At 44.1% G+C, this 26,485-nt stretch overlaps 1 protein-coding gene across 1 annotated transcript in view; it reads left to right on the top strand.

Moving 5' to 3' along the window:
• DOT1L (DOT1-like histone H3K79 methyltransferase) overlaps positions 1-15,987 on the top strand; it is a 61,540-nt gene extending 45,553 nt beyond the window's left edge. The window contains exons 17-30 of the mRNA XM_009701580.1: positions 389-480; positions 3,331-3,432; positions 3,948-4,085; positions 4,728-4,853; positions 5,665-6,146; positions 6,408-6,531; positions 6,579-6,590; positions 7,347-7,493; positions 8,870-8,996; positions 10,458-11,071; positions 11,782-11,987; positions 12,760-12,824; positions 13,309-14,283; positions 15,398-15,987. Coding sequence (XP_009699882.1) covers positions 389-480; positions 3,331-3,432; positions 3,948-4,085; positions 4,728-4,853; positions 5,665-6,146; positions 6,408-6,531; positions 6,579-6,590; positions 7,347-7,493; positions 8,870-8,996; positions 10,458-11,071; positions 11,782-11,987; positions 12,760-12,824; positions 13,309-14,283; positions 15,398-15,987 — 3,800 coding nt within the window. The remainder of the gene's footprint in view (positions 1-388; positions 481-3,330; positions 3,433-3,947; positions 4,086-4,727; positions 4,854-5,664; positions 6,147-6,407; positions 6,532-6,578; positions 6,591-7,346; positions 7,494-8,869; positions 8,997-10,457; positions 11,072-11,781; positions 11,988-12,759; positions 12,825-13,308; positions 14,284-15,397) is intronic.
• The last annotated feature ends 10,498 nt before the right edge of the window (positions 15,988-26,485 follow it).

Here is a 26,485-nt window from a genome sequence, read left to right as displayed (position 1 = left end):
TGAGCTCAGGGCTGATTTTGGCTGTTACAGCTAATCTCTTTTATTATTTCTACTTACAGAGCATTAAAAGCCATTCAGCTCCCCTTTCACCATGCAAACACACCAATAGCACCCATCATGGTCCTCTGCGGTTTTTGAATGCGTTGTCATGACTTCCATTGGGGTGCCTATTATAAGTAGCTAATGGATCCAAGAGTTCAGCTTGCATCAGAAGATGGATTTTCAGTGTGCTCTAAATTGATCTTTAATGGCTTGGTCTGACTTTTAGTCCAAATAAAAAGCAAGAGAGAGCAAAGGGGGAAGAGGTGTCAAGGGAGCAAATAGGGGTAAATAGGAGCTTTACACTTAGCCTCACTTGAAGTGTATCATATCCTTATTTATTTTGCAGACTCTTTTAAGATCCAGTACATGCAGTTCATGGCATACATGAAAACTCCTCAGTATAAAGCAAGTCTGCAACAGTTACTGGAGCAGGAAAAGGTAGGTCTCATTTTTAGCCTGCAAATTTTGTTTAGAAATGTTATCAGATACGTTAGATGTGGAGGAAAAATGCAGATCAGAATTTTGTACTCTTAACACCAGTGCTGCACCAGGCCAATTATAAAGACTCTACCGGAGTAATGCTTAGGCTGAATTACTGTACCTGGGGATTTTATTGCTAACTGAATCAAGTCTTTGTGTCCTTAAATTTCCCATCTGCAAACTGGGAGAGATGCAACTCTCCTCTTCCCTCTGGTTGCCCCTCCACCTAATAAGACTTACTTCAGTATTTCTGTTTTTTCCTCTATTTTGACATGAAGCTGTGTGTACCTGTGCAGAAAGCTGGTGTCTTGAACCCTGTCCTTTTCTCCCATTTGGGATTGGCAGCTGCTTTTCTTCTCTAAATGTCTCCATGGGTCACAGGAGCAAGAGGTGGTAGTCAACCTCTCCAGCAGTATGCGCTGCCTGAATACATTCCTGCCCTCAACTTAGAGGGGCGTCCTTGCATGGATGCATCCTGCGAGCTGCTAGTCAAACTGCTCTTAGATAATTACATTGTGCTTAATCTAGCTAAAGACTGTAGCAACTTTGAATAAGGACTATCTTGAAAAACACACAGATACTAATTCCTTGGAATTTTCTGGTTTTTGACATCTATTCCTTTCCCACTGTAGGATAGTCTAAATGAATTGAGTACTATAGCGTCACGATGGCTTATTAAACCTGGAACAAATTGAAGTATGGGATTAAAAAACCCAAACTGTCATCGCTGACTTAAAAGACTTAATGAAACATCCTTAGTATTGATAATCTTAGTGTGTTAAGATTGCACTGGTGGGAAAAGTGTAAATTTATCACGTTGTGGGTTGAAATACATGGAAAGGCAAAAAAAATCCTGCAGCTGTGAAGTGTGGCATTTTTCTCTGCTATGGAGCCATCTCCCCAGCAGAGGGAGGAGATTTACCGGCTAAACACCTTTTCTTGTATTGCTTTACCTCAATTATGAATAATTGAATTGCTCTATAATTAGCCCTGATGAGAGAGACTGTGCCCGCTACTTCTACGGAGGAACCTTTCTGCATAGAGCTGAACAATCATCTTTAACTTCTGTCCAATTCTAGCTTTTGGTAGCCCATGTGGAAGCTTGCCTTTGCTTTGTGGCCTTTGTGAAAGTGTCAGCATAAAACCGTAGCATTGTTTTATGGAGTTTTCTATAATTGGAACTCTTTTTCCAGATGAGAGAGGCTAACTTGTGCCACCCCATTTGTTACTGAGAATTGGTTGATGCTGACGTGGTGTTCGTGTAAACCTTTTTTTTCTATGGTGGTTTCAATTTGTTTTCACAGTCAAACAGCACTTTGAATTTTCAACTTTTGCCTTAAGCAGCATATTTTTCTGCTTGTTCTGTACTTTTCAGGAAAGTCAGCATAAAGTTAACTTATCTCCTGGCACAAAAAATAGCATGAGAAATGATAGCGTGCAAGTATTGTGCCATACACTGAAAGTATAAATTGAGAGTGTGGAAAAGTAATCACTTCATGTTGGTGTCTGATAGCTGTTTCATACTTTAAAGACATTTTAATGGGGAATTCAGTATGAAAATATTTTTTAATGGAGTGTTACACAGAGAGCATGGCAAGTTAAACTTCACAAAGGCAGAAGCAGAACTTTGCTGGATGAGGTGCTGTTGTGTAGTCTATTTAATAACTTGCTCTTGCATGAAGGTTTTTAAAGTACAAGAAAAGCGTTTTTGTAATATGACTTTAAAATAAAAAAGATGCTGCGAGGTGCTAGTCCACGAGATTACCCTTAGATGGAGCTGTCAGCTCCTCCAGTGCTTGTAAAGGCTGAATGAAACGACTGATGTTGAAAGCAGAAATGTTTTCAGCATCACCTATGGCAATCCGTTTAGCATTGCGGTGACTCAACTGTTTCCCCAAGTCGTTGGCATGAGAGGCAACAAGAGCTGTGTGCCAGGTCCTGTGTTTTCTCACACGTGGAACTTGCCAGCACTGCTGCTTCCCTGCTTGGAAGATCAAGGTGCTTTTTGCCCTTGTCCTCCACTTTCTCTGGAGTGATGGCTTAGTTTCTGCACAATTCCTATTTGGCCTCAGCAGCAAAAGTTGGAGAAAATTGTAACCTCCAGAGTTTGCTCTTCTTGCTGCGCTCATCTTTCAAGTGGGAACGAAATAAATGAGACTCTTTAGCCAGTCCTATCCTTGCCCTTTGCTGCTCACATAGTGCATGACCATGAAATAAGTAAGCAAGTATCTAGTTAAGGAACGTTATGGGCAGGAAGTGTTCTGTGAGTGGAAGGGTCGGGTGGCCTGCGGAAGTAATTTTGGCATTAGAAGTACAAGTGGTTTGGCTTATTTAGGACTTTCTTTCTACCTCCCCCACAGGGTATTTTCATTTACTGCATGTCTGCCATGAGTATTGTGCAGGAAAACTCTGAATTGGGACTCTGGAGATTTAGATTCTGTTCCCAGTTTAGTAACAGATTTCGTACAGATAATATTTTCCAGTTCGATTTCTACTCTGTAGGATGTGATTATTACTACTTCTTTACAATGCACTAGGAGGATAAAAATGAATTTTTAAGACTATCCTGATTATATTTTACCATATAGGAGAAAAAACGACTTAATTTCAGTTTACTTCACCATGTGTTGAACGCTGACAAATACAGGCTGACAGAAGTCTGAGACAGAGCTAATTAGTTCATAATCTCCCCTCTGAGCTCAGATTCACTCCCAAGTTGCTATACAAACTAGATGTAAACATTTTATTAAGATGGACTATGCTTCAGTTGGTGCTAAAAGTGTATTTTCTCACTCTTCCCTCTTTCAGGAAAAGAATGCTCAGTTACTGGGGACAGCACAGCAGTTATTCACCCACTGCCAGGCACAGAAAGAGGAAATCAAACGTCTTTTTCAACAGAAACTTGATGAGGTAGCCCTGATCTGATGGAAGTGGATGGTTGTTAGTCATCTGCATGCAAACGTTTTTGATAAAAATAAGATCATAGTAGTCTCAGGTCTTCAGCCTCTGTTTTGCAGCAGACCATGCTAAATAATGTGGAATCTGTAACGCTCTTTCGTTATGTTTTATCTTTGTTGTTGAAATTGGGTGCCACTCCGTTTCCAAGGGAAAGGGGTGACAGATCAGACACTGGTATTTTAGTAAAGGATCCATCCCCTGCTGATTGAACAAACTCTGTGTTGCCAATGCAAGTTCAGAAGCACAGAAGGAAATGTGATGACTCTCTAAAAAATAATGTTCTTTTGGATGGCAAGAAACTAAATGCCAGTTTTAAAGTTGAATTGCTGGAACAGCAGCTCCAAGTGAGGTGCTTTTGTCCTTCTTTGTTATCCCCTAGCAATGACAAAGTGCCTTGGAGAATGCTGGAATTAGGGTGTCAAGACCTTATTGAATGATCTCTTTCCTTCTCACTCTTCATCTTGTAGTTGGGAGTTAAAGCTCTAACATACAATGACCTGATTCAGGCTCAGAAGGAAATCTCTGCTCACAACCAGCAACTGAAAGAACAGACCAAACAGCTGGAGAAGGATAACAGTGAACTCAGGAACCAGAGCTTACAGCTGGTGCGTACAATGTTTGTGTCTGAGTAGCAGGGTGATGCTGCCATTTATGTAAGGAGGACAGGTCATGAGCTGAGGGCTGGCCCTGTCTTCAGGGTATCTTAATGAATGAAAAATCATACAGCTGCTATAGCTCCTCTTTAACAGAGAAAAACGATGGGGGAAAGAATGCAGGTGGTCCTTTTTCTTGGTGACCTTTATTTACCTGAGGTGACAGTTGGCTCTGGCCTCAGCTGTGTCCCGTAAACAGCTTTGCACCTGTGTATGCACTTGTCACTGAATGTGGATCTCACTGGCCACGAAGTTTGTACAATGCTTGCTTTGTGGTAGCCATAACTCTTGTGGTGTTCATCTTGGTAACTAAAACTGTTAAGGTAGGTGAGGGGGAAATCTGGATGTGGAAGTGGTTAGGGAAGGTGGGCGATAACACTGTTTTTAGGAGGAACTAGGCCACTTCCTGCCCCATTATGTGGGGACCACAGGACCATTTTGGTGGCATTTGGCTTAAGCTGAGAGGAGTTTTCAGTGGGCTAAGAAGCTTCTTATATATATCCAGTTGAAAGGTGCATGGTTTTCAGCTTGCGCCTTGGCTGGGGTGAAGTGGTGAAAGTTGTCTCTTGATCGGTTTATCCTGTGTCGTTGCAGCTTAAGGCACGGTGTGAGGAACTGAAGCTGGATTGGTCAACATTGTCACTGGAGAACTTGCTGAAAGAGAAGCAGGCGTTGAAGAATCAGATTTCTGAGAAACAAAAGCACTGTTTGGAATTGCAGGTAGAGAGCCAGAAACAAATCTAGAGACACCAGTTTGGGGTAGCTCTTGGGCAATGGGCCAGTTAAGGGTATTTGACTAAATATGATTTAAAGGATAAGCTAGGTGGCTGCTTTTCTTGTGTGGTGTTTCCCCCCCCCACCCCCTCCCCTCCCAGACATTAATCTTGCTATTGGAGGATTTTAGTAAACTTGAAGAATAAGGATGTGGATAACTTTTAAAGGAAGTAGATGCTATGACCTGATTCCTTGGTAATGCTGTGAAAGAAGTAATCATAGTTTGCCATTAAATATAGTGAAAAAGTATGACTTGATGAAAACAAAGGTCCTGCTTGTTTGCATGTGGGCTCTGACATTTTGATTCAGGAATCAGTTCCCACAGAATGTCACTTAATCATAGTGAAAAGAAATTAAACTCCTGTGTCTGAAGAACTTTTCTTTCCCTGTTAGATGAGCTCCAGAGCTAATCTAGACTTTTGCTGGATGCCTTGACGTGGAATGACTGTTTTCTTCAATAACTAGCAGTATTGAGTTACTCCATACTCTCTGTATAAGTTGGAGATATTTTATGTTTGCTTTTGAGATCTGAAAAGTGCTTTCTCAGAGCCTCTGAGCCATTCTCCTTACCTGTGCTTTTTGGTCTCGAGCTCAGAGCAGCATGCTGAAATTTGTTTCTCAAATCTTGGGTCAATTGTTTCAGATTGTTCCCAGAATTGGGGCCACTTTTCCCGAGAAGCATACTGAAGCAAAACTCTATAATGTGATAGAATTGTTAAGTGTGGTCTTTAATAATTGTCTTCCTCTTCATTTAAAGATCAGCATTGTGGAACTTGAGAAAAGTCAAAGGCAGCAGGAGCTCATGCAGCTGAAATCATACACACCATCTGATGAGTCACTGTCAGTACAGCTACGCAATAAAAACCATTTGAGTCGCGAACCTGAGGCTGATCACGGCAGGTTCCAACTGGAGCTTGAATGCTCGAAGTTTCCTATGCCCCACATCAATGGCATGAGCCCTGAACTGTCCATGAATGGCCATGCTACTCCTTATGAAATTCATAACACCTTTAGCAGGCCCTCTTCCAAGCAGAATACCCCTCAGTACACGACCTCTCACCTGGACCAAGAAATAGTTCCGTGTACCCCAAACCACAGCAACAGACAGAAGGCAGACAAGCTGACAAGCTTGTCCTTACCTGATTACACCAGGTTTTCCCCAGCTAAAATAGCACTAAGGAGACACTTGAATCAAGACCATGGAGTCAATGGAAAAGCAACAACTAATGAGATACAGAGGTGAGACTGATCATTTCCTAGGATGGGAAAGGAAGGGTAATTGCTTGTTTTAATAACAGTGGTTTATTTGGATTGTGGAAAAAAATTTTTTTTTTAAAGTGGAGGTTTATACACCCTTAAAAGTTTTGTTTCAAGAAAACCGGCAGTGCCAGCTGGTCAGGTAAATAAAGTGGTACAGTGCCTTGAGTTTGGTACAGGAATTCCTTGGAAAAGAGAAGTCATTAGGTTTTGTATTCTAATGATCTTATGTCTCGGTTACAGAGCTGACCATGTCAAAGAGAATGGCCTTACATATCCCAGCCCTGGTATTTCAAATGGCATAAAGCTGAGTCCTCAGGAAACTCGGCCCTCTTCCCCAGCGGCCTTACCAATTGCAGGCGAGAAGGTAAGAGATCTACTTGTGCTCAAGTGCAGAGATGTTACACCCGGTAGAACAAAGAAAAAGTTGGCCAAACTAGGGAATGCAGGCGTGCTCCTTTCTGTGTTCAGCTTGGTGTGGGAAATAACACAAAATACAGTAGGTGTGATACAATAAAAAGGAGCTGGCTAGAGGAAGAGAATGCGGTGCTCGTGAAAGACATGCTTACCTCCGAGTTACTGGTTTGCATGTGAACTGTGCCAGTAATGCAGTAGAACTTCATTTTGATCTGCTGTGTGTCTACTTGAACTTGAAAAGTAGATGCTTTCATAGTTAAAAATTAAAAATAACAAATTGTCCACATAATTGGTCCAATGTTGAGTCATATTGGTGCTCATTTCAGAGCAAGCAGGTGCCCCCCAATAGGAGGTTACCATGGAAATATTTCTGGCTACTACATCTTCTGTGTACAGAGGGCCTCAAGATATGAATTCTGTCAGATGAATGCTTTTCACAGAGCTCTGACAAGGACACTAGGAAATGAGCTTGCCTAAGGCATCCTTTTCTTATGCTTGGGGCCAGCAGTAGCTTTAATTTACATGTTTCTGTGCTGGTGGATATTGCAGTCCCAGTAGACTGGTGTTGGTAACAAAGCTCCTCCATGCATGCCCTGTCTTTGCTATATGGTCATCACTCTTAATTGTGTAATTCTTTAAAAAAAAATAAAATTGGGGGAGAGGAGACACACAATATAAATGAGCCAGTTGCCATTAGTTTAAAAAGTCTTTTCAGTAATAGCATGTATGCAGTTAAGAACATTATTTTCTCTTTTGCATTGACAGGTTTTGAGAGAGAGAACCTCTGTGAGTAATGGAGAAACTATCACCAGCCTACCTATCAGTATTCCTCTCAGCACAGTGCAGCCCAATAAACTCCCTGTTAGTATCCCTCTGGCCAGCGTAGTCCTACCTAGCCGTGTTGAGAAGGTGGTGAGTAAGGGATTGTCAACACTTTCCATCCCTAACCAAAATCACATTGTGGGCAGTAATGGGGTGCTGTGCACCAGAATCCTTAGTGGGCTGCTAATCTTGAATGTCTGATGCTTTGGGGGAGGCTGCTGTTGGGATGCATCCTCTTGGCTCTTAGTCATTCTGTAAATTTTTCCTCTTGTGCCTGTGGGGTGGTGGTATTTCAGCCAGGAAGGAAAGTAAAGTACATACCTCGAGATCCTAGTCTTAAATGTCTGGCTGGGTGGAAAATGCACGGAGTCTGGGAGTCTGTGGCAGTGAAAGCAGAGAATTACACATGTCAGTTTGTTCTTAGCCCCTACCTTCTTGCGTGACCCTGGGAGACAAATTCTTCTCCCTCAGTTCGGTCATCTCAAAATTGTCTATCTTTATCACATATGTGTGTTGGATGAACTTGGATAGCGCCTTGAGGCTGTAATACCTAATGGGTGAGTGACTGCTCTGTAGCAGCAGAGAGCAACTAGAGAACTTTTGGGGCCATCTCTTTTTGAAATCCTGATCGGTGCATGCTATTTTCAGTGGCAGAGGAATTTAAAAAAGCCATTTTCTCACAAATGGTTGTCACAGACGTGTTACAGTAGAGAACTGAGAAGCATTTGCTGCTTTCACGCGAGAGCTGTGAATTTAGAATCCATCCACAGATGCTTGCCTTACAGTCCCATGTTTGAAAAGCTGGAGTTGTTCCATAGTATTGAGTCCATTATCTTTTTCCAGCTGTAGACTTTTAGTTGTAGCAGAACTACAGTTTGGCCAGCTCTGAGCAGAAGTTTTATGTCTCCAGAGAGACAGGATGGTATCTCTCACTTGTTTATAAACACCTTGTTTATTCAGACTGCCATTTCACGATTGTTTTGCCTGATTTAGAAGAACACCTCTTGTTGATCGTACCCTCAGATAGTGTACCAGAGAACATAGCCTAAAGCATTTCATGTTCAGTTTGGGGTTATTCTGGGGAACTTTGTGTGCATAGGCTTGGGGACGTGATACAGCCATTTGTTTCCTTTCTGGCTGCCTGTGAAACAGTGAACTGAGGCATTCGTTCTCTGATTGCAGTGCTGTCCTGAGTCTAAACTTTCTGGGACGATGAGCCTGTTCTCCCTCTTATCTGCATGGTATCTGTTGTGTGCTAGATACTATTGCAATATAATTAATCATGGTATTTATATTTGTCCCATAACATGCTGATCTATGTTTTTTCTCAAAACAAGCAAAATCTAGGACATTTAGGAAGTAGAGCCACTTTCCTTGGTAGATCTACTAATGCATGTGAGTTTTGCTTAAACTGTTGACTTCTGAGTATACTTCCCGTACTAAAATGCCTGTTTCTCTCCCCTCAGAGAAGCACACCTAGCCCAGTTCATCAGAGTAGAGACTCATCGACACTTGAAAAGCAGATCGGTGCTAGTTCTCATAATGGTGTAAGCAATGCTGCTGGAAACAAGCCACTGGCTTTGGCTACCTCAGGTAACAGCCTCATCTATGCGCAGGTGCACTGTCCTGTCATGACAGCACCCCCAAGTGCACATGTCGGAGTCTTCCGACTGCTTCTTGTCAGGTCGTTCAGGCAGTAGAGTGCTAGATAAATGTGTGTTTTGTAACGAGACCAAAGAATCATAGATGATGATGTTTTGAGACAGAACGTGCCTACAACTTGGATGCATTCTGGCATAAAGTATTGGTTTGACGTGCCTTTACCTGAACTGCAGCACCTTGCAGTGCAAATAAAGAATTGCTTTTGTAAATTCTTCTATGCGGATTAAGAGATTCCTGCCTTTACAATGTGACAAACCAGCAAAGTGTTGCACAGCTATGCTATGAGCTGATGATCTGGCTTTAAAAGCTTTATTTTACAGGGTGGTGGAGTTTTTTTAATAGCAAAATTAATTTCTTGATGCGGGGCACAATGGTTCCTCATGAGCAGTTGTAAAGGCACAAGTATCTGGGTAGGAAGAAAGGTCAAAGGGGAGAGGGTAGGGATACCTTTAAGTGCAGACATTGCTTCTGAACTCGCTCATCTGTTGAAATTGTGGCCTTAAGCTATTCAGGATATGGAAATGTTGTGGACCAGGAAAAGTAGGTTCTAGCATACAGAAGCTATTCTACAGCTGATCCCTCATCCGAGAGTGCTTTTGTTCTTAATGTTTACCACCTCGAGGGGCTTGTGTTGTTTCTAGCATCTGTTTTGCAAAGAAGGGCTTGGCTGCAGTTTTCTATAAAACCAATGAAATAATTAAAAAAACCCAAAAAACTAACAACAAACCACCTTGTTGTAAAACAATACTATGTTCCCTTCTACCCCTTTCATTTAGACAGCCCGGAGACAAGGCCTTACTAGAGCACTAAACCCATTTATGATACACCATGACAAATACTTAATTCCCTTTCCAAGCTTCCTTCCCAGTGGCATTCTTCTGCCACAATTTCTTTGAAGATCCCTTGTCAATTCCTAAGCCACAGCCTTTTGTTTAATTTTGAGAAGGAGGTGGGCTGTATGGGTGGCAAAGTCCCTTGTTTTTGGGGAAGGAAATAGACTGAATTTGACCATCTGTTTCCTTGACGATAGGAAGGAGTTGAGAGTGTAGAGGAGCTCTGATTTCAAAAGGCGTGATAGTTCAAAAGAAACTTAAACTTGAATTCCATTTAAAAACTGGGTGGAACATAGGATATCACCATATAACACGTGAATTTTCCTGAACTGGCAAAAGAGTAGCAAAAGTCGTTAACCCCTAACTGAAACTGTCAGCGCACAGAGCCACATTCTCAACTGCACTGTGTAAAAAGCAGCTGTGCAGTTCCCTGTGTAATACACAGCTGCTGGCTGATCAAATGCAGGTAGAGCTGAAACCACTCCCAGTCACCCCAGAAATCTAGCACTGTGAACTATCGCTCAGCAGAAGCAATGATGTATACTTTCCCTTTCAACAGGTTTTTCTTACTCTTCTGGCTCCGTGGCAGTCAATGGAAATCTTACAAACAGCCCAGCCCATCTTAACCATAGTGTTGATCAGGCAGCTCTGGACGACTCTGGGAGTCTGTTTAACTCAGTAGGGTCTCGGAGTTCCACTCCACAACATCCTTTGCTAATGATGCAGTCAAGGAACTCTGGGCAAAACTCCCCTGCTCACCAGCACTCAACAAGCCCCAGGTTAAATGGCACCTCCCAGAGCCTGGTAGGGGTATTGCAATATGCAGATGCTCAGAAGATGTTTGCCGAAGGAACAAAGGGGGATCTTCAGTCTGATGCAGCGTTTTCAGATCCTGAGAACGAGGCCAAGAGAAGAATCATCTTTACAATCTCTCCTAATACAGGACATGTAAAACAATCCCCTTCCAACAAGCACAGTCCTCTGCCCACGAGCGCTCGGCTGGACTGTGGCCAAGCACACGCGCAGGATGGGAAGAAGCGAGGCCGGCGGAAGAGATCCTCTACTGGGAATCTCAGCGGGAACTCCGGGGTCTCCCCTAAACGCAAATCCTTACCTACTGTGTCTGGACTCTTTACGCAACCATCAGGTTCACCGCTCAATATCAACTCCATGGTAAGGGCAAAAATGAAGAGCTCTAGCAAGAGAGAAGGGCCTGGGAAAGCTCTCTGAATTAGAAATAAGCTTCAACTGTTCTATTTTTAGCATACTCGCGGGCTGTTACAGTGCTAGTAGTTAGAATTGGCGTGAAGACCCTTTGTGAAAATGATCCCTCTGAGAGGCAAGAGAATTACTGAAAAGTCGGTGAACTATTTCGGTATAGGTAAACATCTTCAAAGAATTCTTTGCTGCCAGAGCATTAAAAATTAAAAAGAATCTCTTCTCTTATAACAAAGACCTTGTTTCTGCAGTGAAATTGATTTTTAGGCTGTAGGTTAAATATTTTGAAAATAGTTTAAACTAAGATTGACTAAATAGCATAAGAGTGCCAGAGCATATGGCATTCTTGCATAATTAAGCCAGCTATACAAGTTGTGTTCGTGTGATTCTGCAGATCATGAAATGCGATTATCCCATGTCTTCATTTCTACGTTTAAACATAAAATCAAAGAATGAAAATCAGGTATTTTTCCAAGTAATATTTAAGCTTTCATCCCGGGTTCTAATGCAGGATGGTGGAGTATAACAACAGCAGTGCTGAACAGGCAGCTGTTGGCATATCCTTAAGCTGAGCAAGTTAAGCTTGCTTTTAATATCCTTAACAAGATGCTTTGTTTCTAAAGGGATACTCTCATCTGCAGCTGCTTTCTTTCCTTCTTGCCCAGGTCAATAACATTAACCAGCCTTTAGAAATAACAGCCATTTCCTCTCCTGAAAACTCCCTGAAGAACTCTCCTGTTCCTTACCAGGACAATGACCAGCCCCCGGTACTGAAAAAGGAAAAGCCCCTCATTCAGACCAACGGCGTTCATTACTCTCCTCTAACATCAGATGAAGAGCAGGGATCTGAAGATGAGCACAATAGCAGCAGGTGAATACACAGGCATAGATTTCAGGATGAGATTTCTCTTGAGAGCTGATAACAGTGCTCTAAACTGGAGAGGTGTGTTAAGCCTTTGTTCCCTTTGCTTGGAGACTGATTCCATTATGCCAAGCCTCTTATGCGGCTGAAATTGTGAATAGGGAAGGTATTTAGGAAGTAGTACTTGAATGTGGGAACCTACTGTTGCTGTGTTTGCAAGGCTGACAGAGTCTGGCCTCTGAAAGAATTAGTGTAGAAATGATTTTTTTATGATGTTGCTTTGTAGGAGTACTGAGGCTGCATGTGTAATCTTTAACTAAGAATCTGTCTCCCGCTTACTCGCAGTTTCAGCTTGATTTAAAATTCTTCACTTCCTGCCCCAATCTGTTGATGTGTTGCTCTGAAAATTGAGGACTTGCCACCCTTTGCCTGCTTGTGGGGTGCAATTTTTTTCTTGGTTATGGTGCTGGAAAAGTAACTGCTGTAGATACGTGAGCAACAGCCTACTCCTTGTTGTGAAAGAGAAGCAATAATGAAGTCCTCTGAACATGCACTAATCTTGGCAAAGAGCAATACTTCTGTAATAGCTTCTACTTAAAGTTTGTGGTGGATTTTTTTAATGCTTTTAAGTTCCTTTAGTAACACACAGCTGTCTAGCTGACTTGACTTTATGTACTCTAGTCAACTGTTAAGACGTGAACACGAGGAAGATAGGTTATGAAGGTAAATGTGCAACAAAAGGTCTCCAACGAGTGCTATAACCTTTTTATTTTCCCACTAGAATTGAGAGGAAAATTGCAACAATATCATTGGAAAGCAAATCTCCACAGAAGACTGTTGAAAATGGTAGGTGTGAGGAATGTTAATTATTTGTTGTAGTGGTTGGACTTGGCAATGGGTGTTTGCCGCTGGCTGAAGTTGTTAGTCAGTAGCAGGCTTTTCTGTGCTGCTGAGCAGAGTGTGGTTCTGCCAGGGCTTTGCACGGTCTTAGTTAAGACAGGTCGCTGAGAATTAGAGATTTTGGGTCCGTTCTTTTTGTAGTCGTGGGTCACCAAAGATCTGACCAGTTTTTTTGCTGACTCAGGGTTTGGGGGAGGGATCTGTAGTACAAAGACTGAGGAAAAGGTAGATCAGCATTCTCAAACTTTGTCAGAGCATTAAACTAAATTTTAAGGACCTTTAGGTGACTTCACGAATATTTCTGCCTTTGGATCAGAAATAGAATTGGAGACTGATAAAATGTGGGTGTTGAAAGGTAAAACCCTGTTCTTAATGAGCAGATTCAGTGAATGCTGGTTTTTTGACATTTATAAATTTTCTTCCAAACTAGGCGGCGGCAGCTTATCTGGGAGGAAACAAGCACAAAGCAACGAAAACATGAATAGCAGTAAATGGAAATCTACTTTCTCGCCAATATCGGACATCAACCTGACCAAAACTACAGATAGTCCCTTGCAGTCGGTTTCATCTCTGAGCCAGAATTCGCTGTTTGCCTTCAGGCCGTCCTCCGAGGATAGCCTTGCCATCGACACCAAGATCACAGCACATGCAAGGAAAAGCATTGCCATGCCCTCGTCTGGGGCAGATGGGCTCAGCCCTAGTACAAACTCCACTAACGGATTCACATACAATGGTGGACTGTCAACTGACATTGGTTTACACAGCTTTATCGATGGTGCTTCTCTTCCACATAAGGCTTCGGACGTGACGACTTCCAACTGCTCCCTGAGTTTCCAGTCACAGCGAAGCAAAGATGTGGGGGTATCGGAAACGAATCCTTTTTTGAACAAGAGGCAACTCGAAGGCCTCAGCGGCACGAAAGGAGAAGACTTAAATCGGTCAGGGGTCAAAGGCAAAGACATGAGCGAAATAAGCATTCGTACTGGGGGTTCTTCAGAAAAAAACTCTTTGCAGCATAACGGAAAGGTCGGCAAAGGAAGGGACCGAGATGTGGAGTTTAAAAATGGCCACAACCTTTTCATTTCTGCTGCTGTTTCGTCAGGTGGCCTTCTGAATGGTAAAAGCCTTTCTACTGCTGTTTCTTCAGCAGGCAACCCAGCATCTTCTGTTCAGACGCACCATCCGTTCCTAAACACTTTGACCACTGGATCGCAGTTCCCTCTCGGCCCCATGGCCTTGCAAGCAAACCTCAACTCGGTGACAAATTCCTCAGTATTGCAGTCCTTATTTAATTCAATGCCAGCTGCTGCCAGTCTGGTCCACGTGTCATCAGCTGCAACCAGACTGACTAATTCTCACACTATGGGGAACTTCTCTCCTGGGGTTACAGGTGGAACAGTTGGAGGTAGGCAGAACTCTTTCTCTGGTATAAGACAGGGCCTAAAGGAAAGTCTGACACTGCCTCTCCAGGGGTGAAACCCTTTCATTTCTACAGGATGTGAAGCAGATCTGTCCCACATAACCAGTCTCCTCTATCTCTCGGAAATGCTAGGATGAGTTCAGTTCCCCACAGTGAAATCTCATGAGCTTTGTCTACTAGATGAGCTTGTTGTATCACCTTAATGAAAGAATACACCCAGACTTTGTGATTTCATAATGTACGCTTGTTCAGATGTTGCTGTGTTGGAACCAACTTAGGTCTGCCTGCAGGTAAAAGATTTAACTTGTCCTGGTACCAAGTTAAGGATCTCTAACTTCTCGACTTGAGTAAAGGTTGAGATTAGGCCTTGAATGGATTTAGCATGATCCAGGAAGAGCAAAACATCAGTGCCTCTTCAGAGGAGATGGTGTTGGGGATTGCGTAGCATTCTGGCTCTTGAATGGACATGAAGAGCATTTCTTTGCCAGGAAGGGCAATGCCATATGCACCTTGCACTTCTGGGATTCTGCACAGGCTTGGCTTCTGTGGCCCAAACCGGAGACAAGCTGGCAGGACTAGAAGATAGTCTGAACCTGCCGTAACTAAGTGTCCAAGGCAGTTTTTCTTACCTGTCCATAATAATTCAGGCACCATGTCGGGAAATCCTAACTCTCACATCTCTCAGCACGTAGATTTGCTGGAAATACAATCTCCCCTCTGCTGCCCTGTAAGTGGGAAAGCAGGAGGGTGGGGAGGGAAGAGCAGCAGTTTGAGTCTTCAGATAAACAACTCTAGAGACCACGTAATCTCATCAAAAGTCTACCCGTGTGGTGTAGAACTGACAGTTCTTGGGTCTGACCATTTTTCCTCGTGGCATTTAGAGGTTGGCAGTAGGAAAGGTAAGTGAAATCTTTTGTACCTCCTGGCCTGCACCATTATCTCTCATTGCTTGCTGCCTTCTCATGCTGCATATTTTTGTATGGGGCTGTAACTATTATAATTTTGCTTTTTTCTTTTTTTGTTTTGTTTTGTTTCTCTTGTCACTTGAGACTGTACAAAGCCCATCTGTTGAAGCTGAGTTTTTCTCTCCTGTTTGCAGGTATTTTTAACCATGCGGTGCCTTCTGCCTCCTCTCCTCATCAATTTGGAGCCAGTTTCAGCAGCAGTGCTGTCTCTAGCAGCACAGTGCTAAGCTTAAACCCTCTGCAGGCTGTTTCCAGCACCTCATCCTCATCCTTCCCACCCCCTTCCTCTAATTTAGTAACATCTAGTGAGACTAGATCTGCTCAGCATCTCAACAGAGCGCCAGTGCAATCTGTTTTCCATTCCCCTCCGCCCCCTCCTAACGTTTCATTGCCCCCACCTCCTCCATTACTTGCTTCTAACCCCGAGCCTGCGCTTCTGCAGAACCTGCCATCCATCCCACCTGGCGAAGCTTTTTTGCCATCCTCTTCTGCTGCTTCTGTCCAATCTGCTAATGCTTCTTTGTCTATTAAGCTAGCTTCTCTCCAGCACAAAACCTCCCGCCCCTCCTTTACAGTCCATCACCCGCCTCTGCCCCGTTTGGCGCTGGCACAGTCCGCGCCCATGATCACGCAGTCGAACGCAGCTGGCACGTCCGCTATGTGGGTTACACTTGGCATGCAGTCTCCTTATGCTTCGCACCTTTCTGGGGTTAAGCCGCGATAAAGAGCTTGCTTAGCTAACAGTTCTTATTTTGTAAGGTAAGGCTAGAGAAAAAAAAGAGGAGTTTTGTGCAAGATGCTGAATGATGCTTCTTCCTTTTCAGAGATAGGTTGGGGAGGGGCTCTGTGAAACAGAGAAACCTCTAAAATGTGGGAAGCAGATAAATCTGATGGCAGGGGATGGAGAATCTTAATGCTCTCTGTTCTGGGAGTCAGGATTTCTCGACAAGGAGTGCTCACAATGATAACTCTGGTCTGTCTCATCTGACATAAGGATTATGTTCAGGTTGAGATCACTTCATGAAAATGTTTATTTCTGAGGATCAGTAATCAGGAGGAAATGTCTATTTTTAAGTACGGTTTTATACACTTACTGGAAGTGTTTGTTGCCTACTTTGATTCCCCCCTCCCCTCTTCTTGCCCTCTGACACAGACTGTTGCATCTCCGCAATTCCATGTTCGCATAGCGTTAGGATGCGTGATGGTGCTGCTTTGTGACTGTATGTGGCAATGTGGTGGTCTTGTTTTTACTGTCGGTCAACAACAGCTGCTCTAAATAATCATAAAGTTAAAAATCTCTAGGTTACAAGCTGCAGCTTTGTCTTGGAGAGCAAATGCACTGGTCCTGCATTGCAGTTAACGCACCTCTTGCATCAATGGAAAACACAACCATGGGTAGCAAAGAAGGGTTGTAATTTATCCGTGCACTGCAGCTTTCTTGGACTTGCCTGCTAGGGCTAACAGTAACACACTCATCAGCTGCTGTATTTATGCTCCTTACTGGGTAGACTGTGAATGGGAACACAGGGAATCTGCAGGATTAACTGTGGTCCATGCTTCATAAAGGCTGGGGCCATAGAAGAGAGGAGGGTTTCCAGAGACTGTATGCATTTTTACTGAAGCAGGGATTTAAATGTCTTTAGAGCAACTCCAGAATAAAGTGTACCACCACAGAGTTGGGTACTGTTGTTAATGAAAATACTCTGTGGCATCCTGATGTAACAACTTGTGCTTGGAAAGTTAAATCAGTATGTTAGGCCCCAGAGCTTGCTCCGTGCTTTTCTTGTAGGTCTTTGATGTTCTTGCTGTTCACTGATACCAAAGCTACATACAATATATGGTTGACTACTCTTTGCCGCTTATAAAACATATGACTCAATTACAATATACCTGAGAGATTCTTTTGACTGTGTATTGTGTATAGTGTCTTCATCATCAAATTGCTCCACAGCCATGAACAAATCCTCATTAGGCTTTTGTGAGGCACGTAAGTATTACCTCCATCCTTCTGTACAAGCAAGTGAGGCTGAGGAAGAGTTTTGAGTAATGCGGTCCTTGCGTGCCAGCAGAGACCAACAGTGTGATGTGGTTACAGAATGGGTTCGAAAGACCCTGAATTAGAATAAGGTGGGGGAGAAGGGGCGAGGAAGGTTAGGCTTGGGGTTTTATATACGTAAGCGACTTGAGCGAGAACAGTGTGAAAGCCTTCTGCTGAAGCAGTGGCCTGACCTGGAACTGCCGTCATACGGGGCTAGACTCCGTACCATTGAACGTTGACGGTCTCTGTCACACAAAGGTTCTGAGCAAAATAGGCAAGGCACAAATGTGACTTACGGAGAAAAGTAGCTGGATGACAAAGGTGGATTGTGGAGCAAAGGAGCAGAAATAATGCTACCAGGAGGTGGTGTGTGACATACCGTAGTTGTGGTCCCACTCCGTGTGACTCTTGAACATAGGTCAAATATTTGAGCAGTTTCATTGGCTTGGGTGTGAATATGTGTGCTCAGAGTCCTTGATGAACCAAGGTCAAAATCTGGAATCGGGGGGCTAAAATAAACTGCTTTGCTTCTCATAATGTTTCTCCCCCAGGGAAATTAAAAATTCAAAGCAGATTAGTGTGTGCTAGAAAAGGTGAAGTACTGAGTGGGGGAATACTTCTCCCCCTCTGCTCAAGGTCAGTCACAGGAGGACAGAGTTCAGTGTGCTTACACTGTCAGAAAGCTTTAAAAACTGCAGTAGCCGGGAGCGGCTGCGTGTCACTCTTGGAGGCGTCCTTTCTGTCTCATTGCGGTTGGGTCAAGAGTTGCTCCTTCTTTGCTGGCTAACGAGGTCTTGGAGCAATGTAGAAATGATTGACACACCTAACACAGTAGATTTTTGTCGCTTATTTAGATGAGTCTCTTCCTCTCCTCCTGTTGTGCAGGTAACTAGGATTTCTACCTCAACCCAATGTGACCTATGCAAGGACAACGTGGACCAACTTCACTCGGCTTCCACTGAAAGGTGCTCACCTGGCCTGTGCAGGGGTTTCTACTCTCTTACTACTGGACAAAATAAAAACATAAAAAGACCTAAACGACAGAGAAAATATTTACTGTGAATCTGAGTAAAAAAGAAAAAAGGCAAAAAAAAAAAAAAGGCAAAAGAAATGCTTAAAGCTCCAGTTTGTATTGTTGATAGTTTAGATAAAGTATTTATCTTTTTTTAAAGTGAAACCAATTTTGACTTATTTTATTCCACCTAAAATCATAAATACAACTTATTATTAAATTCTCTGAATAATAAAGGACTGGCACACCAGCAGAGATGTAAAGAGCCTCCTCTCGGTGCTATTTCATCCGTCAGAACTGTGCCTCTAGTTTGAATCCTTGGTGCTGAATTTGGAGGGTTGACCAATGCCAAACCCAGTTCTCAGAAAGGTCTGCAGGTTATTTATTCAACTTACTCTGTTCATATACCAAAATCCACTTGGTTTGCAGCAGTGTGAGCTACAGAGAAAGGCAGTCTTCTATCTAATGATTTGTTTTAATTTGAACTGAGCCAGGCGCTCTGTTAACTGGGTGGTTTTCAATTGTGTTCGTTACAAACAAGAACTCAGTACTCCCCTCTGGAGTGGCAGCTAGAGTACCTGGGGTGGCCCAGGCAAGCTCAGCCAACGCAGGCACAGTTTGAACAGAAGAAATTCAAGTCCTGCCCCATTCAAACTACTTCACTGGGCCATTTGCAGTTGCTGGTGGCACTCAAGTCACTGTGAATTTTGGTAGCTAGTCTGGTAACTTGTTTTGGGTTGTCATTGGCATATGAACAGGGTGCATAATCACTGGTGTTGGTCAGGCCCTTTTTACCAATATTGGGAAGACTGAACGTAGTGCTTCTGTACTGGTGCAGGTAGCAGATTTTCTCAGCTTGTTGTTTTTGTTCAAAGTACAATGTATTTTGTTAGTAGGGTTTTTGATACTTGATTCAGAAATGGATTAGCTGTGTACATTTATTGGCGAAGTGCATTTTGCTTTTGTATTTCTTTGCTTTAAGTAGGTCTAAATGGTAGTTCACAAAAACACCACAATCTAGCTTACCGTGCTGCCACACTATCAAACTGGTGCAGTGAATTGTATTGTGACTTGGTGTTCTGTGTACAGAAAGTGCCGCTCGGAGCAGCGGCTGTATTTTATAGAGATGTGATGAAAAATTATAAATTTCATATACTTTATTTCATTTATTTTTAGATTGTACAATGCACAGTAAACTTGTAAAAACTTATTTATTCAAGTGCACAAAGTGAGGAGAAGGACGATCCCTTAAGTAGAAATCACGCTGGTCTGTAGTTCAGACTGGACCAAGCACCAATAAAGGAAACTACAGTAAAAGAAGGGGAATTGCAACAGCAAAATGACTAGAAGAAAAACACATTTAGGCTTTGGGAAAGATCAGCTTGCTAGCCCTTGTGCTCTGAGGGGCAGCGTTGATGGCTCTGCGGCAGAGGTACTCACTATCCTTAAGTCTAGGTTGCTAGTGCTCCCTAATGAGTCTCCCACCTCCAGCAATCGGGCATTCACCTTAGACTTGAGCCCTGCCTTCCCAGCCACCCGATGGAGCATCCCGCCGTCGCAAACAGCTGGGCTGAACGTGTGAGCTGTTTAGCTCCTGCCTCTGTGTTTGAAGTAGGTGAGATAGATACCTCAGCCATCCTGTGCGCTCTCTCCTGCTACCTGGATCCAGGAGGAAGGGTTGTGAGGGCCATGCTTGGCCGTGTTAAAGAGAGTGGTGGGGGTGAGGTGCCGTAGCAGCTCCTACCCTCTACAGACTTCAGTGAGACCCTTCTCTCTGTACCTCATCCCTGGCAATCTTAGTAGAGATTTAGGACAAAGTGTAGTTATTTTATTGATTCCTAAGTGTGTCTTCCGTAGGCAGCTTTTGTGTGCAGGAACTTGTTGATCTAACTTTGCTGCCTTATTCACTGGAAAGGGAAGGGATCGATAGCCTTGGAAATTAGGGACGTTTTGAAACTATTTTCTGCTTTGCATGTGGGAGAGGACTTGACAGCAGTGCGCCCTGCTGAGTTACTAACAGCAAGATGAAAATCTGGAAAAGGGCAAAAATGCTCAGAGGGTGATAGCTGAGAAACATCCAGTAGCTTCTAGTAGAAGCCATGCACAGTGTATGTCCTGGAATCCAGGAAGACAATGTAACCCAGATGTTTTGCAGCTGGGAGTTGGGCAGCTCCAGCTTCTTCCAGATCCTTGGGTAACTGGAAGTTGCAGAGCTGCCTTAGCATCCTTCCCAGCAAATGGCAGAGTGCTCAGGCCTTTGAAGGCTTTAAAGTGGTTTAAACTGAGCAATTGCTGGTGGGGCAGCAGCCTTAATTACATCTTCCCCCTCTATCATTTATATCCCCAATGAGAGAGATGAGGAAATAGAAGTAGAAACTTTTAATTACTCTGCTTTTATCAGATTCTTTTCTGAAAAGGCCAAGATACAGTGTTCCTTGGACCTCTTGTTCCCCCCTTCATCTGAAACCGCAGAAGACATCCAGCGAGAGCTCGGCCACCATCTCTTGTTCTGTATGGGGAGAGTTCGCTTGTGCTCATACCCGAGGTGCTCAGGGGACGTTAGCAAAGATGCCTGTTTGGAGAAGGAATGGACTCGCAGAGCTCTGTCGAACCTGCTGTGCTTTCCAAGACCTGCTCGAGGCCCTGTCGCCCAGCTGGCTCCCAGCACTTCTCCTTGGCTGAAGAGGATGGCCAGATCCATGTTGCGGGAACGACTTGCTTTGCCCTGAGGTTCACAGCATTTCAGCAATCGGTGTCTGGGGAGCAAGACAGAACTGTCAGACATAGTTTAGTGGGGGACTCGACAGTTTTAGGTTTATGGTTGGACTTGATGATCTTAAAGATATTTTTCCAACCTAAATGATTCTATGACTTTTCAGAGCAAAGGCTCTGGGCAAGGAGTTTGTCACCTGCTCTGCGGTGGGTGTTGTGGAAAAACAAAACCCCCTCTGTCCCTCAGGGTCACCTGCGGTAGCGGGTGCTTTAGTGATCGGTAGTCAGCCGGTGTCTCTTGCAGGACTTGCTCACGAGCAGCCACTGGAGATCGGCAGCAGAAGCCCGCTTGCGGTAGCTGAGCACACGTGCGCTATCAAGACGTTTTCAACTACCCAGCGTTTTGGAGTCTGTGACTCTCCAACCGTCATCTGGGAAGGCCAATGGAAACCAGATGTTGACCCAGGAATAAACACGTAGTTGGGATGTAGTTGAAAGGGATTCAGTCTGCCGGCCAGCCTGCTGAGCATCTGCTTCAGCCTGCTGGGATCCGTTGGGACCGGGCCTTCATCTACCTCTGCATCACCTCAGTGCTGTCATTCCCAGTGACCTGATGTTTCCATCTTGGCAGCCCACACTGCAGGAGTCTGGAGCTGCTCTGACCTTGCCCAGTGTCTTCCACCCACGCCTGGCACCGTTGGCACCTTCACCTTGCGATGCATTGTGTAATTGCAATGCGGTTCACTTGTGCGACAGCTCTAATCCAGATCTTCATAGTAATCCCCACTGAGACGCGCTTCCAGGAAGGTGCCTGATAAGCTGATACTTGGAGGGAGCAGTGTTGGGATGAGAAGCCAGGCGAGTGCAGGTTTTGGACTGATTTCTTAGTATTGCGTTAGCTGGGAGGTGGTGTTGCCAAGAGATTTGTGTTGTCGTCTTCCCCGCTCCCTGATCTTTTATTGCTTTGCCATAATCTTGGGCAAGTTCAACTTGTTTCTGCTGTGTCTGCAAAACGGGGAGAGCGTTTACCTTGCTGTAGGGTTGCTGAAGGAATAGCTTTGATCTGATCCATGTGGCTGCAAGAAGACGACCTTCGTGACCCTACTGTAGGAGCGCAGTGCCAGAGGTCTGAAACCTGTTTTCAATAATTGGAGATACTTTTGAGTAATCAAAGCCAAACAGCCAGTTCCGAAAAGGAATTCCTTCTGCCTTACCACATCCTGCCCGGGTCCAGTCGTTTCGTGGCTGTCAGACGTGTTCCTTCTCCTCCACGCCGCTACTGCCAGCAAGGGACTCATCAGGAAGCTAAAATACATCTTGTAGCACATATGTTGCCAAAAAAAAAAAAAAGGAACTTCCTGAGCGCTGTGCTGAGCAAAACCTGTGCCCTGCTGCTAAATGTCAGCCTTGAGGAACAAGCCTTGTGTGCTCTTCCTTTTTTGGTGATTTGCTACCTCTGGCTCACGCTTGCCGGGTTCAGTCCATGGAGACCCACCGTGCTGTGAAGCTGGGAGTGCTCCAAAAGCACTAAACCTAAATTCTCTATTTGCTGCAGATTAGTCATTCAGCAACAATTCTTCCATTAGCCGGGGGTGTGGGGGGAACCCAGCAGTCAGATTTCTCAGCTTTTCATGTAGCTGAGGGAGAAAGTGGGAAAACATTGCTGGAGGATGTAAAAGCTTGGGTTGCTGAAACCGAGCTGGTGTGCAGGATGATGGGGAAATTGAGCTGTTACTGCATTGCCTTTATTTTGGTGCAGATGAGGCTGTTTCCTTTAGGAAGGTGTGGATCGGTCTGGACAACCATAATGATGGGAAGCATCTTCACCTCTGTTAGTTCAGGTTGTGGATGCAATGGGAGGGAGGCGAAGGGGAAGCTGCTTTTTGGGGAACCTGCCAACAACAGGGAGTTGCAGCACATCCTAGATGTACCTGACATTTACAGACAGAGCACTATCTCCAACTAGTTTCTTCCAATAGAAACTCATGTTTCCTTGACCAGACCAATTTTCTTGTGCTTCCATCTCGTTTCCTTCCTTCCTAGTGGCAATAGCCTCTTTATCTTTTGGCGCACGGTTTGTGCTCGGCCTGCTGTTGGCTGGCTTTGGCTTGGCTCTGGGTGTGGGCTCTGCCTGGGTTGTGAAGCCTGAATTCCCCCTGTGCCAGGATTCGCTGGTGGGATGAGCACGTGGGGATGGAGGAGAGCTTGAGGGCTCTGAATCTATGATTGCACCTACAGTCGCTGAAGCACCCCAGGCAGGAAGGCTGCATCACTTGATTGTGAAGGGATCTGCTAGTCACTGGTGTTGTGAATGAGCAGCTTTCAAATCCCCAGGACTTGACACTCCTCAGCCTGGAACTCACCCACCTGTTTGTCACGCTCAGTTATTTAATCTCAAAGTGTTGAGTAGCTTTCTTCTTTCTTTAGTCAAACTTAATACTCGAGCAAGTAACTTCTTCCTTTGAAATCTGCTGAGCAGATAGGTTTCAGGCTTGATAAGCTCTTCCGTTGCATCTGAATAACATTTCAAAATGCAGCATTGCTTCTGTACTGCTCAGCCGTCGTGGCTGGTGGGGGTTGACTGCGTGGCTCCGCACAGCGTGGTCAGGGGTGCACGTAGGTGCCTGTCTTCACCTTGCTGGGGACAAGAACGCCCTTCTGAGAGCCGTTGGTGACACTTCTTCAGCCGCCTTCTTCGGCGATTGGACTAAATGACCTTTCAAAGTCCCTTCCAACCCAAACTACTCTCTGATTCTCTGGACAGACAGATCTGGGATAGTTCCTTTGCCTCAGAAAATAGATGGGAGGGGTGCGAGCGAGAAGGAGATGGATGTAAGCCAGATCTGCCTCGCCTGCTTTTATTGCAGCGCAGATTGATTCTGAACGCAGCGGGGCTACAACAGCGTTCGCAGGTCGGGTGCTCCACACCACGGTGGATTTACTCCCCGTGGTGATCAGATTCTATCTCATCCCAGCCTTCCCTACAGAGGAGGCTGGGTCTTCCTGTCCTGCTGGGCTTCCCCTTCCAGGAGAAGGTCTTCTATTCTGGAGTAACGAGGCCAGGGACAGGCAGCTTGGGGTCACCTCCAGGGACCTGTGTGGTTTGATTCTTGCTAGGATTGTGTATTTAGAAAGCAGCATCTGTTCCCCCCACCCGTTATTTTTCCACTTAGAAGAGTCCAAGCAGAGGAGAGGCTGAGTGACTGCATGGCAGGGGAGAGCATCAGCGGATGCAGAGCTGGGATCTGCAGCGGGGTAGACTCGGCTCTTGTTCAGGTGGTTTGTTTTTTAGGGGAGGCAGAGTCACTGTGAGCAGTTTGAGGGCCAGCGTGCGCTTCCATCTCCTCCGAGGTTATTCAGAGGGCCCACCTCTTTGTGACTCCCGTGGATACGTCGGTGGCCCTCACACAGGACCTGGGGGACCTGTGCCCTCGTGATGCTCCTGCAGCAGGTATTCGCTAGCACAAATTGTTCCCCAAGAGCAGGGCGGCTGTGGGCAGCAGGTTGGCTCTGCAGAACAAAGCACGTGTCCACCTCCAGCCCTGCGGACAGGTTTGCAGGATTTGGCCTTTACGTTACAAAAGGCTGCTCTGTCAGCCTGCGGTTCCCTGCCCCGCTCAAGGTTTTGCCACGTTGCTGGAAGAGGAGACTTCCAGTGCTGGGAGCTTGTTTTCACGCTGCTGGTGGTGACTCCCCTCCCGGCTCAGACTTCTCCGTGACCCTTCCTTCCTCAGCCGGGTCTGGAGTTGGTGCTAATCGCTTCCGAGCACTAGTAACAAACACGCACTTGCCCAGCCCGGGGTTGCTGTCCCTCGCCGGAGCCGGCTAGTGCCGATCACAGGTGCTGCTCACAGAAGAGCTGTTTGTTAGGACTTGGTAATTTTGATGTAAGGTGGCTTTGGTCGATCAAGTCCTATGTATAACCCATTTGCTTTCTGTGTTGAAATCAGTCCTTTTAATACAGGGTATGGAAACCTGAGGATTATTGATGTTTTTTTTTCTCGGAGGGAGTTATGCCAACTCACACAGGTGGCTGTCTTGAAAAAATCTGCTTTTGTTGTTTTGCCTGAGCCAAAAGCATAAAGAGGATTAAGCATTGGGAGCTCCAAACGATGATTCCTTCAGTTAAGGAATGCACGTTGTACAGTGGACTGCAAACCAACGATAATGTATTTTAAAATCACAGTTTGGGGAGAAGAAACTAGACCGTGTTTTTGTGAACTATCTTTGCAGCACTGAGGAAAAAATCACAAGAATTGGATTTTTTGGAAGCACAGATGTGTAGGCAGTGTACGAGTATTTGAAGTTTTATGGCTGTTAAAGATTTTTTTCCCTCCTTTTTTTTTTTTTTTCTCCAACACTTCCATAGTTTGCTTATCAGGTTTTCACTAAAAGATGGATTACCAGTTTTAATAATGTTGTTGTGCCACGTTTTATTTATCCTTATGCATTATAAATATATAAATATCTATTTAGACTGAATATTGCAATACAAATGCTATGATTGTGAACTTCAGGGTTTAAACCCAAGACAAAAAAAAAAGGGAAGTACTTCTCCAGTGTATTTGCTGTTTGCGACCCTCTCTCTGAAGAGGTTTCTGAAGTTTTTAAAGTTTAAAAACAAAATCATGTCTGAAAATTCAAAGTTTTATGATGCTAACCCTGAAGTTCTCAAGTTTGTGATCCTTTGGTTTGTTTTTTTTTTTTTTTTTTTTCAAGGTACATCTGGTTGCTTTTCTGGTGCAGTCAAATCATTCTTTAGAAAGGTCTTGTTTCTGGAGTTAACGAGGAAAAGGTGGAATGGGTTGATCCATCCTGCTTAGCTTTTTTAACCTATTAATCTTTTAAGCGATCAATTTCAAATTAAAAACCAACTTTTTAGGTCTCTGTTCTACTTAAACTTTTTAGGAGTGAGAGCCTGCCCTCGCTGAGTGGGACTTTGATGGGGAAAGCAGTAGATTATGAGGTTGCTGTTGCTCAGGAATCGATTAGTAAACTTTTAACTACTAATAAAAATCCATTTTCCAATGGATTTTTAAAAAAACCCATTTTCTTAGAACAGTGATATGGGATGTTTCCTAGTGAATAGGAATTAGTTTATATAATTTAGCCTATTAAACTGAATTATTTAAAATTCAAACTTCCCCTAATTTATCTTTTTTTGTTGTTGGTTTTTTTTTTTCTTTTTTTTTTATACCGGTAAGTTGTCCTGTCATTCCTTTCATTCTTCCATAGAAGTAGTGTGAATTCTTCTGGTGTGTATATATGTATGTATAATATATATATTTCCACCCTGCCTTTCTAATTCTCCACAATGTAAGAGTTAGTTTTTTCTCCCCTCCCTCCACTTAATTTCTTGTGTCTTTACCTTGATTTGTAATTGAAACAATGCTTTGAAGTTTTGTCTTTATATTAAAGTGTATGTATTTTAATACACCGTACTGTTGTGGAGTTTCACTG

Source organism: Cariama cristata, unplaced genomic scaffold (genome assembly GCF_000690535.1).
Source record: "Cariama cristata isolate BGI_N322 unplaced genomic scaffold, ASM69053v1 scaffold8076, whole genome shotgun sequence".
NCBI classification, from domain to species: Eukaryota; Metazoa; Chordata; class Aves; order Cariamiformes; family Cariamidae; genus Cariama; species Cariama cristata.
The sequence above is the reverse complement of the archived record's forward strand: the minus strand, read 5'-3'. Positions and strand labels throughout refer to the sequence as shown.